The 16,504-nt window shown below is 46.0% G+C and overlaps 1 protein-coding gene across 4 annotated transcripts in view; it reads left to right on the top strand.

Moving 5' to 3' along the window:
- The first annotated feature begins 2,706 nt into the window (after positions 1 to 2,706).
- LOC102109176 (uncharacterized) overlaps positions 2,707 to 16,504 on the top strand; it is a 31,070-nt gene continuing 17,272 nt past the window's right edge. The window contains exons 1-2 of one of the 4 annotated variants that reach the window (XM_014250492.2): positions 2,707 to 2,910; positions 12,520 to 13,373. In XM_014250492.2, the coding sequence (XP_014105967.1) occupies positions 2,865 to 2,910; positions 12,520 to 13,373 (900 nt within the window). In that variant the 5' untranslated portion in view covers positions 2,707 to 2,864. Of the gene's footprint in view, positions 2,911 to 2,981; positions 3,136 to 12,519; positions 13,374 to 16,504 lie in introns of those variants that run through there. The other 3 variants (XM_088059833.1, XM_014250494.2, XM_088059834.1) reach the window with 3 other exon arrangements.

Here is a 16,504-nt window from a genome sequence, read left to right on the forward strand (position 1 = left end):
GCATCTTTCCTTTCTTGTACTTCAGCAGCAACTGGGTTCAATATACATAGGGAACATGATCTTTCCCATGTCAAGGGTGTTCACAAGGTTTAGACAAAAGCACATTAATAATCAGTTTCCCTTTTCTGCACTTTTTTCAAGCTTGGACACCAAAACCAAGCACCATCTTTATTTCTTGTCTGTGGGCTGTTTTTGATGAGGGCTGGAGTTGGTGGCATTTGCCCTTTGAAAGGTTTCACTGCTGTTCATAATACAAGCACAAATTGGTAAAATCTCTCTTTGGATTCAGTAGATGCATTTACACTGGCATAAAAGTCCTAAGCATCCTAAGGCTTTTTTCTGATTCTATGCTAAACTATTCAAGTGTAAACCATCTTGATGCTAATATAGCAAATAAAAGTTGAAAAAGTACATAAAACACAGTTATGCTACTAAAACTTTCCAAGTGTAGACAAAAGTAATCACATGCAACAACTAACAGCTTTGTGGAGCCCTCTAGACTCTGAACATTGTCATATATTGTGTCAACATAGGGCATTTCCAATTTAATTATCAGTTTCATACACACAAACACACCCTCTTGTGTTTGTACCTAGAAACTTGTGAAAGTACCTAGAGCATTGAAATCTTGTGCTCACTGCCAGCCATTTTCAATCCATGTTTGCCCTAGCCCACGGCTAGAGTACTTGTCTTGCACATATTCCAGGGGATATTTTATTCTTGTTCAAATGCTTACTGTCAGTGGGTTATTTTATTTATTATATTTGGTAACACAGTCATTTCTGTTGGCCTCAAGCATTTGTTGAACACAGGGGGTAAACCAAGCTTAGAAAGAGCCAGCTTGAGACTCCTCAGGAACTTCAATTTCTGACAGCGTCATACACTTTTGCTTACTACAAATTAGATACTTTTCAGAATGCTTTGAGCTGAAGCTACTTACAAACATCAGTATTATTGCTTTTTCCTTTCTCCAAACTAGTTATTTTTAAAAAAAGAGTCTTCAGGTAGTATAGGAGTGTGCTCAGCAGTGTACAAAAGAATGGAGCTCAATGGCAGAAAGAGAGTGCAATGGTGTATAAGCAGCAGAGCTGAAGGTGAGAAGCTAATTCTGTGTCCCCAGAATTCCTTTGGCTCTGCTATTGCATTCATGCTAAGACATCTGTAACTACTTTTCTGCTGCTATCATAATTTAAGTCTGCCCACTGCAGCTGGGAGCCGAGAGGGGAGTCCAAGCTGGTTGTATGGGCAGAGCACGGCAGCATGTCACACACTAAGCACGCAGCACTAACCACAGCACTCCCTCAGTGCAGGAGACATGGGCCTCCTTCCCCAAGGGAACCTAATGCTTTCCTTCTCACCAGCCCAAAGAGCGTGGACAACCTGGCTCTGTCCGCACAGTAAACCACACCCTTTGATTTCCCAGAAAAAGAGGAATAGGTGCTGGGTGCACCCTGAGTGTCTGGAGTGTTTCAAGAAAATCAGATGCAGCCCACAAAAACTCTATCTCACTGCAGTAGGAAGCAAGGGGGGAGCAGTCAAATCCTCCCAGCCTGAGGAGAAAAGATGCCTTTTGGTAGATGACACAAATTTGGGAGCAATTAATAACACAAAAGCAATGTGGTGGGAAAAGGGGCCAATTAGACACGCTACCTTTAAATTGTGGCTGGTGCCAACCAGCAAACTCCAGTGACTGCTACAGCAAAAAGTGAATTCACCTTAGTTGATACTTGGCCTGAAGTGTGTGTTGCAGAGGCACAGGAGGAGTGGCACCTGCAGAGCATTGGGGCAACTGGACTGATCTCCCCTGACAGCTCCCCTCTCACTCACTTTCTCATGGCATTTGTAGCACCACTCTGTGTTCTCCTTGGGGCCACTGATCCTATGGACAGCTGAAGTCCATGGAATTAGGCCGGTTTAACCGGTGGAGCAGCACATTTTCTCCTGAGAGTGCTCATGTCAGCAGAAGTCTGAATGGGGGAGCAGTGCAAGGACTGGTGCTGTCTTAGCAAGCAGAGACCCCGTATAGGTTATGGGGTTGCTTGTTGTAGGGAACTTGTACTCCTTAAACGTAGCCTATGAGTAATTTCCCACACATTTCCCAAGACAACACTCCAGTGGGCTCAACCATGCCAGGGTATCCCAGAACACTTCATGGCTGGCTTGTGTATTTGGAGTTCATTCCAGTAGGGTGACACTGCAAATCTGCCCATGGGAGCTTGCACCCAGGACCTGGTGCGCCAGTCCTGAACTATCCTTCTCACCCCACTTACCCACTGCAGTGCCAGTGACAACCAAGGCAGTTATGCATTATGAACATATAACATGCAATTTAAATAGAGAACAGAAAAAAAAGCCTGAAAAGAAAAAAACAAACAAACAAACAAACAAAAAAAAACCACACCAAAACCAAAAACAGCAAACCCACTCTACTCTTTTATTCTCTCTCTTCCCCACCCAAAACATTCCAGCCTTCCCTGCCACTAGAGAGGGGAGTTGTTTATTGATATTATGCAAGCACTGATTTTTTATTTTTTTTCCTTCTCGCCTGTCCTTTTTTTCCCTCTCTCCCCCTCTCTTCTCTGGGGGTTGCAAAGGTAGTTCAAACCCCTCCAGTCATCTCGGCTTATCAGCCACAGGAGATACATTCCTCTGGGCTGCTCCCTTTATAAGTCACTGCTGGCCGGGCGCCCGCCCGCCGCTCCGCAGCCTCCGCGCCGGCAGCGCTGTCCGTTCCGCGCTGCCCCCGCCATGCCCTAGCCCGGCCCGCCCGCCCGGGCTAGCGCAGCAGCTCGGGGAGGGTCGGCAGCGATGGCACCCCCGTGCCCGCGCCCCGCCCGCCCCTGAGGGTGGCTGCTGCCGCCGGGATGTTCAGCTGGCATCGGAGCTTCACCCTGGAAGCGCCCTGGAGAGGTGAGTCGGCCGCCCCGCCGGGGCCAGCCGGCGGCTGCCAGCACCTCCCCGGACCCGCGCCCCTTCCACCCCCTTCCTTCCCCTCAGTGGCCGTGCAGACGATCCTTAGGACAAGCCCATCCCGGCCCGCCCTGCTCCCGGGCCCCGGCGGACGGGCACGGCACCGCTGCCGCCCCGGCCCCATGCTGCGCTCCCTGCTCTCCGGCTGCCTCTGTCCCCTCGCAGGTAAGGCTGCCAGGGGCGCGTCCCCTCTCGCTTCGGCCGCCGGGCCCTCAGCCCCGGGGCCGGCGGCAACAAACACTGCGCTTAAGGAACCCGTTTCGCTTCCTCTTAAATGGGCTTGTTTCGCCTTGGTAAGCGCGGCAAAGCTCGGGAGAGAGGAGCAGGGGAGGTGGGAGCACTGTGGCACCGAGCGGTCCGAGCTGCCGCGGGACCGGCAGCCAGCGGAGCGGCTGCTCCCGGCACCGCGTGGGTCCGGGCACCACCGAGAGGCGGCTCGGGGCTGTCCTCCGCCCGGGCAATGGGCATCGGCTCGCTTTCTAGGCTAGTGCATCCCCAGCCAACAGGGATTGTCGCGGGTTCGAAGTGTTTTACTTGCTCCCTCCCGTGCAGATGAGGTGACCGTGGCAGGAAAGACAGCTATAGTCCTGCAGCTGGTCACCTGTAGCTTTTTTTTAAGCCTATTGTGCAAACAAATTATGTGGTCTCAGTATGCCTTTTAGAGGCATAATGGGGCCACTATATTAATTGTTATATATATACCTTAGCCAGAGTTGCAGACTTTGAGTTCACAAGCCCCATGTAGCAGAATTCTCTTAGCATCCCTGTTTTTACCCCTCAACTTGGCTTGTGGCAGCTGTAAACGAGATGGGCAGGTTCTGTCTCATTGGCATCACTGCACTGAGCTGGTTTGCTTGGCATGCAGGCAGGGTTTGTTGGAGTGTAAATATAGTGTGCAGTGAAACAGCAGGGCGGTAAAAACGTTGTAAACCCAAGTGTTTGGGGTGGTTATACCTCCTGGGGTCCTGGCTTTCCGTCCTTATGCCAAATTCCTGCCTCCTTGGAGTGCTGCAGCAATTGTTCCCATGGAGTCATCAGAGCCACCACATTCTTGGGCATCCACTCAGGTACTCTCTGCTTGAATTATGCTTCCCAGCTGTCCTGGTCTGGGGCAGCTACTTAGAACTCAGTGTGAGCTGGAGCCTCTGTGAGGTGCCCCAGCAGGTGCCTGTTAAGTGCTGTTGCCAGCAGGACCGCTGAAGCAGTTGCTCTGCCCGGGCTCAGTCTGGAATCTGCTACCCAGTGACACAAAGGGCTCTAGAGCAGTGCTGCTGTGAGAACATGCCAGCATCCCCCTAAGATGTGGAGGGTGTTTGAGGAGTGTTTTACAGTGTGGTGGAAACCGCTCCTTTTTGCCCTGAATGTAATTTGACCATAAACTTGTTTCTTCCATGATACATAGTGCAAACCTGCTGGCAGGGTTAGGAGGTGGAAGGAAGCTTGCTCTTCCATATGGAAGTGTCCCTCACTGCCCAGACACAGCAATATTGTTAATGAGGTTAATGAGGTAGGTGAAAGCTTTGGTGGGGGAGCAGTCATCCTACAGAGCACTGAGGGATCAAAAAGAAGCTCAGCTAGAATTTATCCAAATAAGAAGTGGCAATAGCACTCTCCAATCACCTCAGCTAGAAAAAGGCATCAAATATTATGTGTGTCCTGACTTGGATGCCATCTCTATTCAGAAATAGCATTCTTGGCTCTTGCCAACTATAAAAGATTTCAGACACGCCAGAATATGGTTACACCTGTCGAATGCTACCTTGTTTGAGCAGGAGCAGCTCTTCAGGGTTTTACTAAGGGACAGCAATGACTGATCATGAAGAATGGGTTAACAGTGACCTTTCTAATACAATTCTCGAGTTCCTTTGGCTTCAGTTGAAGCACTGGTGTCTAAATGGCCTTGGTCTTTGGGGCTATTGAACAGTTGTTTATCCAAGCTTATTATAGGCAATAAAACCTGAAATGCTACATACCTGTCATCCCTGGGGGGCACGTTCCATCCTTGCAAAGGGCCTCCTGGCTCCTAGTTAATTTCTGGCTGAATAATCCTCTGTGATATGAGGCAGCCTGCAGATGAGATGTACAAGGAAAAGATCTAAATTAGAAGTTTTTGCCAATGTGTGATATATTTGTTTCTATTGTTTTCAATTTCTGCTCAGACATATCACTGAGTTGTGTGCTTAATAATATTTTGCTGTTATACAGGGCTGCTCATGAAAACGCTGTTTCCTTTATTTAAGGTTTTGAACCTTTCTTTTGGAGGAACACATGGGAATTTCCAAGGAGAAGGATTTGCAGGTCTTTAGTGGCAGCTGTCATCTCCCTGACAAAAATCTCACAAATAAGCCCCGTAGGTGATTGTAGGGCCTGAACCTCTTCCCTCCCCCAGCCCCCAGGACAGGTTATACCACCGAGTAGGGAGAATTTGGGCACTGATCCTTGCACACCAAAATTATCCTTGGCAAGGGGTTTCCCACTGGTTCAGAGATACAAAGAAATAAGTTGCAGTGTAAATGCAGAAATGAGTGGGAACAGCGCTTTAGCTGGTGCTGTTGCGCAGGGTCAGGTGTTGATCCAAAATCTGGGGACTGCCAGCCTACACAAGTAACTGATAAACCAGGTGGTCTGAGGGGACCTGCTGTGCCCCGGGACTTTCTGCCAGAGGTCACTAATCTATCAGACCTGTCGTTTGGTTTCAAAAACTTCACAGGTCACTTGGAATGGATTAGGAGCAAGCTGTAAAAGTGTCAAGTGGCCTCTCTACTTGGAAATCCATTTCCTCTTTAGCTCACCCAACTATATCAGTCAGTAAACAATCAATCTCCCTCTCATTCCTCCTCAAATGCTTGAAAAGAGCTATAATTATCGCCTCTTTTCTAAAACATAGGTACTAAAGCAATGAATGTCTCCTCAAGTCAGAGTCCTTGAACCCTGTCATCTTTCTCTCGGCATCTACTTTATACGGATTTATCATTACCAAGCTGCAGCTATGGGGACCCATAACATTTCTGGAGACATTGTATTACCAAACTACAATCCTAAGGAACTTCACTTACTAACTTAACTAACATTGAGACTAGAGACCACCTTGGAGCCAAGTGATCTAAGTACTTTGTGCTTTTTGTTCAAGGACTATCTGAAATCTCAGCTTTATCATAACTACTCCTTTGAATGCAACATTTTTAGCAAATCAAATTGCATATGTATGTTCATGAAATCCACCTGCATTTCACTTCTCCAGCTGGATAAATTGAAGTTTAGAGAATCGGGTGCAAATAACAAGCACACTAAGTTAAATAAAACAACAAAACCCACGACCTTTCCTCTGACAGTGATTTTCAAGCCTTCACAAGTTTCTGCTGTTGTAGGTAGAAGTTGTAACTGGTGCACTGAAAACAAGAGACCCTGCGAGGAGCTTTCTGCATAAATTTTTCAGCTCACGATTATCCTCATAATTTAGAAGAAGCCTTGCTCAGACTGGGCAACCCAACTTCCAGCAGCACGCTCAGCATGCTGCTTGAAAAGCATTGGGGAAGGCAGATAGTTTGCAGACTTTTTTGCGCCTCTGCCATTGCCAGGATTCGGATCAAGAGTCCAGTGAAGCACCAGGTAGTCGAGAGATCCCCACCCTGTGGAAATCCATGGCAAAGCTGTGTGGAGGTAGATTTTTCTCACAGAGGTTCAGCTGGTAGTGGTTACTCATTTATTGGGGTGGGGACATTTTTTGTTTGTTGGGTTAGATTGGAGTTTTTGGAAGCGTAAGAGTAATTGAATTTCTGTGAGCAGTGAGGTGCTGTCCGTGCCAAGCCTGCCGGAGCCCAGAGGCTGTGCTAGGGACAGCTCTTTGCCAGCCGGGGAGGTGACACGGCTCCCGCACTCACTGCGTGGAGGCTGCTGAGGAGGTGCCAGCCCCACCCTTCAGCGAGCACGGGGAAAAGTCATCAGCAAAAAATGCCTATTGTTTCAGAAAGGAAGTGACCCCTTCCCTCTTAAATGCTGGGAAATTGAGACCTCATCATTGGTAAGAAAAAAACCCACCTCTTCGAAATGAAAGGGAAATACCACCTGAGCCGTTCTGCCAGCAGTGCTAGAGAATGTGGCACAGTGACAAAACTAAGGGAGTCTTTTTGTAAGGGAAGGAAGGAAGGAAAATGAAGGAATGCAAGGACTGAATGGGAGAGGCAGCCTTTCATTTCTAGGTCATGAGTTTGACTCCAGTGCACTAGTCACTGCTATCTAATGACTCAAAAGGTGACAATCATCTCTTATTCTGTTACTTGGAGGCCACAGCCCCATCACAGAACCAAGCCTGCACGGCAGGGTTTAATCCTTGGCACAGCTGGAGCCAGGGAGGAGTTACTGGGCAGGCTGTGTCCTCTACAGGATGCTGAAAAACATTTTCGGGCACTTTGCACGTGCACCTTACTCCTGTATTTCAGGCTAAATAGATTAGTAGGAGTGCTGTGGTTTGGCATTGGTTTTCCTTTGCAGGGCAGCTGTGCAAAGTCCCTGCTACTCCAGCAATCCAAGTCAATGGTGTTGCCCTTTATTTTTGGTGGCGCAGTAAAGCTGGAAAGTACTGGCCTTATGAACTGCAGTGTGTAGGATGTTGCATGTCTTGTGGCATGCGTGGTACACAGTGGCAGGGAGAAGAATCGATTCTCTGAGTATCTCTGGGCTGTTCTCGCAAGCCTGCCAGCACCACCCACTGTGGATGGGCTCGCTGTGCTCATGGACCTTGCAGCAGTTCTAGAGACAAGCAGAAGGCTGCCCTGGCTCTAGCTCTGCTGTCCTTTTTAAGACAGTGGCAGATGAAGACAAGCAAAGCTTTGGCTCCAGTTGTGCCATGCTTAACAGAGATTCTCCCCATGCCAAGTAGCCTAAAAATCAGGATGAACATTTTGGGAAGACAGGTGGGCAGAGACTAGAAGGGAAGAGAGCAGCAGAGGGCAGAACTGGTATGGTATGGCTCTCTACTGCCAGTAGCAGCACTCACTCCACTGCCAGCCTGGCCTCTTCCTGTCCACCAATGCTACTATTAGTTGCATACATCAGAAAAACATATGCTATGATACTCAAGTTAGTGCATCAGAGGCCACAGACCCTCTCAGGGATGAAGAAGAGTTTAACAGGTCTTGCACTGGAGGAATTACCAGTGAAACACAGCTTTGAGCCAGAGGCATAGGTGCAAAAAAGAAAAAAAAAAACAAACCAGACATGGGTTTCAGCTTTGGAGCATAGGGATTTGGATATAGAATTTAGCTTGGTTTACTAGAAAGGTGGGAGCTTTTGCAGGAATTGGGCTTGAGCAAGACTGGAAATGCAGAGGACTTTTTCCTGGGCAGTTGTTTGAGTTCATCTTGTGCATCCAACTTACATGGGATAAAGAAATTGCTTGAAAATGATTTTATATTTAGGTATCTGCCCTCTTTCTCCTGGTCAGAGATCTCTGTACTAATACACCAGGCTGAGACCTGACAGCTGCTAGTTATTGTGCAACTGGAAAAATAACTTGGATTTAAAAGTCCCAACAAAGGGAAGCCTTGGGACAGGAGCTGATGGGAGGGTATTTACCTTTGAAAGATTTAAGTTTCTCTATTAGGCTATGCTAACTGCACCATAGAAATATCCTAGAAAGCAATCCAAACATGATGTAAAGTTCTAGAGACTTAGGTGGGACACATGATTCCTTTCACTCCCTACCAATTATCCTCAGGTATTAGGTAATTCGCTGTCACCACCTCCTTGTGAGTTGGGAAGCAGTCTGATTCTCCATCTTTACAAGCACAGGAAACCCAGCTTCCCAAGGCTACACATGATCACTTACCACCAGTTACAGGCATATATTTCAATCTAGAGAGCCTTCTATATATCTAGGGTGATTACAGAGCCATATAACTCTTTGAAAGGACTACTAGGGTGATTACAGAGCCATATAACTCTTTGAAAGGACTACTAGGCAAGTAGCACAAGCTACCCTGGGATAATGTTTGGCCTGGGCATACATGTTGAAGATGACTCAGGAGCCTGTACTGATTCTGAAGCATACACACAAAACTCCTTCCCTGGCTGCCACACCAGCATACCTGCCAGCTTCCTAAAAGCTACAGCATTTGCTATCTTACCCCCACCACAGGGCGGTGTGGAAAACCAGTCCAGGGGAAAAGAAACAAAAAACAAACAAACAACAAAACAAAAAAAATAAAAAAAAAAAAACTTGGCTAAATTCCCAGGAACAGCAGTGTCAAACCTGGCTGGCCTCCAGCACAAGTAAATACATCTTACTATTGTTAATGCCACCATTCAGCGCTCTGAAGTTCTTTACACCTCCTTTCAGAAGCCCCTGTGCAGGATTGTTTGCAACCATACCCCTGCAGCACACTCCCTCCAGTACCAGGCAGGAGTTATCTCTCTTCTTTGCTTTACTCAGGGGCCCTGGTATTGCTGAACAAAGCACTTACAGGCCAAGCCCTCAGCCAAAATTAGCTGACACAGTTCTGTTAAGGGCCCTGGAAATGAGTTAATTTATAGCAGCCCAGGGTCTGGGTCGATTCCCCCCCCCCCACCCCCCACCAATTGCCCAGATGAGCTTTAATTGCACCATTCTGGTGTTTGTTAGCTTGAAAGAGCTAAGTGTTTTTGTATGCATCTTTTGAGATCTGTAGCAGGAACAATCTGCTTGTTGGAAGCCCCATGGTTTAGATTCTATAATCCAGTTAAAAGAGAGGAAGTAGAGAGACTGTTTTGTCAGTGAGGTAGAGCAAGAATAGCTTGGAGTTTCAGGTCACTGCCTTAATCATTGGAGATCTTTCTGTTGTAGCACAGATGACCTCACTGACCACAGGAAAGTATTATTGAATGAATGAGGATGAGGTGCCTAAGTGTGTTGCAAAATCCTGTTATCCTTTGCCATTATTTTGATCCTGTGGTAGAGGGATGATAACATTTTGCCTTGTCACAGGTTGTTGGAAGAATAAATCAGAAATGCTCAAACACTGTGGTTTGCAGGACCTGACAGTGCTGAGAGCAGTGGTTTGCAGCCTAAAAAAGATAAACAATTTTTGTGAAACATGTGGCTAGTGACCATAGTAAGGGGAGAGCAAAGAACTGTTGTTGGCATTAAGGTGGCCATCCCGCAGAAGGTCAAAAATTTCATTTTATTTTCTATTTTTTCTACTCCAGCCAAACCTTCTTGTTCACATTGCAGCTTTTGTAATCCTAAAAGATATGCTGTAAAGGATCTAACATCTCCTTCTGTAAGTAGCAAGACCTCATTTTAATATGCTGCTTCCTGATTTTAGACAAAGCAATATTTGTGTAGGCCAGGGTGAAACCAGTTAAGCAAGAAAAAACAGGGGCAGATTGAAAGAAGTGAGAGAATCTCCAGTCAAAGGAAAGCATGGCATGATTAATAAGTGAGAAAAATCAATCTGTGGGAAAGAACTATCGTTGCATATAGTAATTCCAGGTAAGAGTGACAGCTGTATGTTTTGTTCTTAAAAGTAATTGCAGGAATGCAACTGCTCTCCTCTTGACTCTCTGTAGTTCTGTTGGCCAGCTGGGGTAGTGATGCTATCAGAAGAGCCTGTAAGCCTTTTCATGCAGATACGACGTTTTGTCTCTGGCTGCCAAGAAGTGCTTGCAGCTGAGCAGGTAGATCATCTTGACTTGAAATCAAAGTGACTCAGTTGCACCTCCTCCTTCCAAGACCTGGCACCCAGCTCACTCTTACAGCTGATGTTTTGCTGTACATGAAGCTACAAACCAGTCACCCTATTCCTTGTCCTCAGTTCAGGGGCCCTCATGCATATCCCAAAAGTGGAAGAATAACAACAGAGTCCAGCACAGGCAGCTCCTGATGTGCTTTCCTGTAATGTATTTTCCTTTTCCCCCACCACAGCAACATCCTGGTGTTATATTGCTGAGGTCTGGCACTGACTGTCCCAAACATGGCTCTTTGCACTGGGAAGGTGCCTGTGAATCCTGCTAAGGGAGGCAGTGTAAATCTGTATATAATACACAAATCTTACATAAGGGTTATTAGCACTACATGCCACAAAAAGCCCATCAGATTATTTATCACTGGCTGCCCTTTATGAAAATCCAGAGTAAAATTAAATCAGTGGGTGTCTATGAACAGCAAAGGGCATGTTTCAGTGGTAGCCCGGGAAATTCTCAAGATCAAATGAAGGGAATTCAAATTAAGTAGAAAATGATCCATGTAAGAACTAGCTTGGCCTTAACGAGTAAGTCTCCCTTGTCTAAGTACATTGCAGGAAGCAAGCTGGAAGAGGTAAAGCTGTAAGATGTTTTTTTCTGAAATGAGGAGATTCCTGGGTTACCACAAACAAGAACTGCACAGCAGAGCTCTCCCTGATCCTCTGCTGGTGGGGTGGATCCCAGGCTTTCCTGCCTACTTAGGGACATTTCCATTACTGGGGCTGAATTTGTGAAGCTGCTGCTGGTCTGATTCAGGCAAAAAGAGAGAGGAGTGGGGAATGAAGTAGAAAGTAAGACATCCAGAAAAGTGTATGCATTGTAGCCCTCTCATGCACACTGGGTTGGGCAGTAAGGTAAAAGATACCAGAGAAACTGAAGTTTTGTTCTGCATCAATTCTTGGTTCCAAATCCACATACATATGCATTTGGAGCTGAGAATTGCAGGTTGCTGAAAGGTAGATGCAGAACTTTCACACTGGCTCTTACAGCATCGTAATACAGAAATTTCCACTATGAAATATTATATTCAGAAAAACAGTAAGAAAAACCTGGGAGTAGATCTTTGAGTCCTGAAGATCAGCCTTTCATCCAGAGACTGTTCTATCTATTCTATTCTATTACTGTGTAAAAGAATTGTGACTTGAAAACAATTCTTCTTTGTCCATGTGCAAAAGCTCTTGAACATGGTTGCCCCCATCTCTTTTGTCCTTACAAATAAGGTAGGAGTTCACTTAAAGATGTTACTTCATAGCTAAAACCATGTAGGGAATGAGAAAGATCTACAGTGCTTTTTACATTTGCTTTTCTTACCAGAACTTGATTTTTGTCACTTGTATGTGAGCAGAAAATACTGCAGAGAATAACAAAGAGTTTGCAAATTGCTTGCTGTAACCAAAAATTCACTTAAGCCTGTAGGAAGACTGATTTCATTTCACCCCTTTTTTGATGCTGGTTCAGAATGCATTTAATCAGAAAAAAAAATTGAGCCTTAAATTAATGTTTATCAGGCTAAAAGAACATGTACATCTCTCCATCTATATGCAGATAATTACAAAAAAGTCATCTGCCTACATGTGTTGTTTTCTACCTATCTATCAAATCAGAATTCTGCTTTTATGAGCCCCCCGGAGGTCTCTGAGGCTGTGAAACACAAGGCTTTTGTTGCAACAAAGCCTACAAGAAAGCTCCATATAGCTCAAGAAAAACAAATTAGGGTTGTCCCCCTCTACCGCCTTGGTGTAGGCAGTTTTACATTTCACATCCCTCAGGGGATGCGTTAGACACTGAGTTTTGTAGCCTCCTGTGACCTTCTACTTGTTTTCTTTTCAGCAGGTAAGAAGAGCCCACCGGCTGAGGACAAAGTCGTGTTAACACACATGAAGATACTGAGCAATGAAGGAATTCAAAACCCAGGGTTAATCCCAGAGGCTCCAGCTGACACAGCCTGCACACAAGAGTCCCAACTTCCCGGTGCCAGTCTCCCACCAGGCTGCCTGGCAAGTCCAGATGCAGCAGCCACAGCAGCAGGTCCAGACTATGTGGATGGCCCTGCAAGCACCGACTATGTAGCCACCCTGCCTGACCTCAGTGCCTTCGAGTCCAAGTGCCGGCTTCACAGACTCTCCAAATTTGAATCTGAGGACTCGGGGGTTGAGTTGCCAAGCGGTGCTAATTCTCCATCAACGCCGACGGGCTCAGAGAAGAGCTTTGTGCTTCACAGCAGAGACTCATTTTGTGACTCGGGTGTGCTTAGCACCTCTTCTTCTCCAGAAATTGACCATCAGTTAATGAGAACGTGTAAAGAACGTGCCAGAAAAGTTAGCGTCCAAGATCCAGAGAGCAAAAAGCAAACTGATTACTACAGCCAGGAGGCAGATGCTGTGCAGGATCCTACAGCTTCCCTTGAAGATTTCGATGTCCCCCAGGAAGAAAGTCCTGATGAACATTTTGACCAGGGTGACAAGCAGTCTCCAGAAAAGGAACCTACCCCAGAGATGGACCTTTCCAGGGAAAGCACTCTTTCTACCGCAGGTCCCATAGAAGAGCCAAATTCAGTTGCTGACAATTTCCCAGAGAATTTTGGCAGCGTGCAAGACCTTCAGATCCATGAACATCAGCTGAAGAAGTATCCCACAAGTGACAGCCTGGATGAATACATGGATGAATGCTGTAGGCTGAGTGAGGTGAGAAACACCTTAACTGAATCTTAAATCTAGGCCTGTCCAAACACCCCAGTCAGTGTTCAAGTCCTGTTTGTCACAAACTGGACACATCTGAGTGAGTGCAGAATATCTCCCTTGAAACTTGTAAACAGTAAAAAATGGTAATTGTTTTTTATGACTTCTTTTCATACCAGTAAAATTCTGAATTAATTCATAAATATCAGGTCTGGTAAGGATGACAAATGACTCATTGAGGTCTGGTGTTTCTAAAAGCCCTAGATGAAAGTATGGACATGATTCTGGTCTCAAAATGAAGATTATGAAGTTAGTCACCGTCCTCTGATACATGGGGAGGGGGTCAGAACATAGGTTTATTTTCAAGACCAAGTTATTCCTGTCTCTGGAAACAGCTGGCTTGCTTTTGGGGCACTGAAATTTGTAAAGAACTTGTCTAAGGGTTAATTAATTTCTGTCCAGGCCTGTTGTGTCCTGTTGAGTCAACTGCCTCAAATAATGCATGAGCAGGGAACTAATTAACAAATTCACATTTCTGTTGGGCTGGAGTTGGAGTTGTCATTTTAACTTGCCAGCGTACCTATGATGGACCAAACGGCAAAGACTTAATTTCAACAGGTTGTCCCCATCCATACTCCCTCTCTCTCCCCTCGCTGGGTACCCTGTGACATTGACAAGAGGATAAAAAGCCCTTCTGTGCACCTTCTCCCATGGCAGGTGCTGGTAAGCGCTTCCCCCAGTTCTCTGCCTGGAGCCTGGTGCTGCTGAAGTGCAGACAGATCGCTGCTTTGCCTGTACACTGCAATGGGGTCCAGGAGCCAGCAAAGCAAAGATCTCAGTCGGGAGGTGATCCTTGACAGAGACACAGACCAAAGGGCCCCATGAGCAAAGGGAAAGGAGAAAGACAGACTAGGTGAAGACGGTCACAAACACACAAAAGCGTCAAATGGTGCTTAGCAGGGATTTTTTTGGGGGGGGTGTTAATTGTGGTAATAATGATGAATTGGAATTGGATATGGGTGGGAGGAAGCCAAGTAACAAGTGATGTGTGCTGTGCAAATAATTTAACCCTGACCTTGCTGCCCTGAGCAATCAGACACTGGACTTTCTCTCCAGCATGCCAAACCCTCTTGAGCAGTGAGGGAGGTCAGAGATGTCCCATTTCTGTAAACATTGCATATCAAGGCAGTACAAGCAACACAACAATCCATCTGAGCAGTGTTTGCCTCCCCCAGAGCTATCTCACACATGGCAGATGTCTATTTTGCACAGATCCCAAACTGATGTGTCTATTTGGCAGAGTTCAAGACAGGATGAGAGCAGCAGAATCTGACCATAGGGAAACTTCATAAAAAGTTACCTAAATTCTCTGTTGCACTCTGGAGAGTTTGCAGCCAGATTTGGTCTTGTCTTACAACTCTGTATGCCTGTGAAATTCCTTTAAATCCTTGGTGAAATGGAGCCTCAGTTTCCCAAAGCAAAGCATTTAAATAAACAAGATAATAAATTAGAAAGAAGCTGAAGAGGAAATGAAGCTCTTGGTGGCTTATCTCCCCTCCTTTTTAATATCCTCACTGGCTGAGTGCTAAAGCTCTGTGCCCTAGAGCACTTTTCTTTGTTTTTTGAGCTGTGTAAATACAGCTGTGACCTAGATGCTGGGGAAGTTTGCCCCTCTTCACAGCACACCTCCAGGCTGCTGTATCTCAAGAGCAGCACTCATTAAACTGCTGGGATGCCAGGTAGCACCGAAGTCAACTGGGACAAGAAAGCAGCTGCTTTGTGTGCCTCAGAGCACCAGGACTGCCTCTAGCAGATGCAGAGCCTTCTGCCCTCACCAAACTTACACCTGACAGGCTGACCTGTCCTCACTGTCATACAACAGAGATCTGTTAAGAGGTGAGGTCCATGTGATCATCTGACCGTACAGCTGACAGATGTATCTTGGTTCATCCCATCTGAGGCTCTGCTCCAGGCTTTCTCTGTGGTTTTTCATTTGCCTGTAGCCTGTCCAAGACACAAATTGGTACCTAGAAAGCAATCTCTGCTATGGTCTGTTGTCTTCTGAGAGACTCAGATACCCCTGGAAATAAATCAGTGTTGTCTGAAAGAAAGCAGGCCATCACAGTGTATTCGCACCCTGCTTGGCAAGAACATGGCAAACCAAATTGCCCCATCAAATCAATTCCTGCTGCATTAAGTTAATGTTGATAGAAATGGAAGAGTGCTTACACTGGCTTATAATTAATGGTCAATGTGAGCATTATTTAATTATAGGTAACACCATCTTCCTCAGTTCTGCTGATGGTTTTGGGTACTTTAAAGTAACAGAAGAGCAGTTGAGTTTCCCCAGCCCAGCTGGCTGTGCCAACTGTGCTTACTGGCTCACCACAGCCAAACAAGGATTCAGTCTCTGGATGAAGTTGTTCCTTGATGCTCTCCTGACCATCCCTCACTGCTGTGGCCACTTCCAAGAGGACAGGAAGGAAAATGCTGAAAAAGAGAGACTGGAAATGACCAAATGTTTTGGCCATTTGGATTCAGTTGGTGAATGGCTTTGGCTGAAAATATACATCAAATCATTTCAGACCGGCATTTTTAGACAAAGCTTTCTGATCTTTTGTTTTGAACTGTCATTATTTTGAAATTTGCCTACATTTTGAAAGATGAAAGAAAATGGAAGCCGTCAAACAACAAGAGAAAGAACTTTGATGCCTAAATAAAAGCATTTCCTTTTAAGCTTGAAGTTTGAAGATACAGAGCTTTTGATGCTTTTGCCTTACAAACACTTCCTCGCACTCCATAAAGTTTACATTAACCATAGCCCAGCCCATATTCCTAGAAGAAGAAAAAGGATGGGAGCACTGTCATCATTAAATGAGAAAAAAAAAAAAAAAGTTACTCATACAGTGCTATTTATCCTGGGCTAAAGCAGTCAAAATGTTTCTCTACAGAGTGGTACAGTTCAGGGGAAAGTTAGAGCTACCTGTGATGGTCAGCCCCCTTAGTCTGTGCGTGCCGCTCAGAGGAAACCAGCTATCAGCAAGCACAGCCCCTCCTGGACAGCAGGGTGGAGCTGTCAGAAATACACAGCACGATCTCTCTCTTTCCTGTTATTCACAAGCCTTTTGGTGCTGTCA

This window comes from Pseudopodoces humilis, chromosome 9 (genome assembly GCF_049639895.1).
Source record: "Pseudopodoces humilis isolate 2021_Gansu_Grassland_sample_001 chromosome 9, ASM4963989v1, whole genome shotgun sequence".
In the NCBI taxonomy this organism is placed as follows: domain Eukaryota; kingdom Metazoa; phylum Chordata; class Aves; order Passeriformes; family Paridae; genus Pseudopodoces; species Pseudopodoces humilis.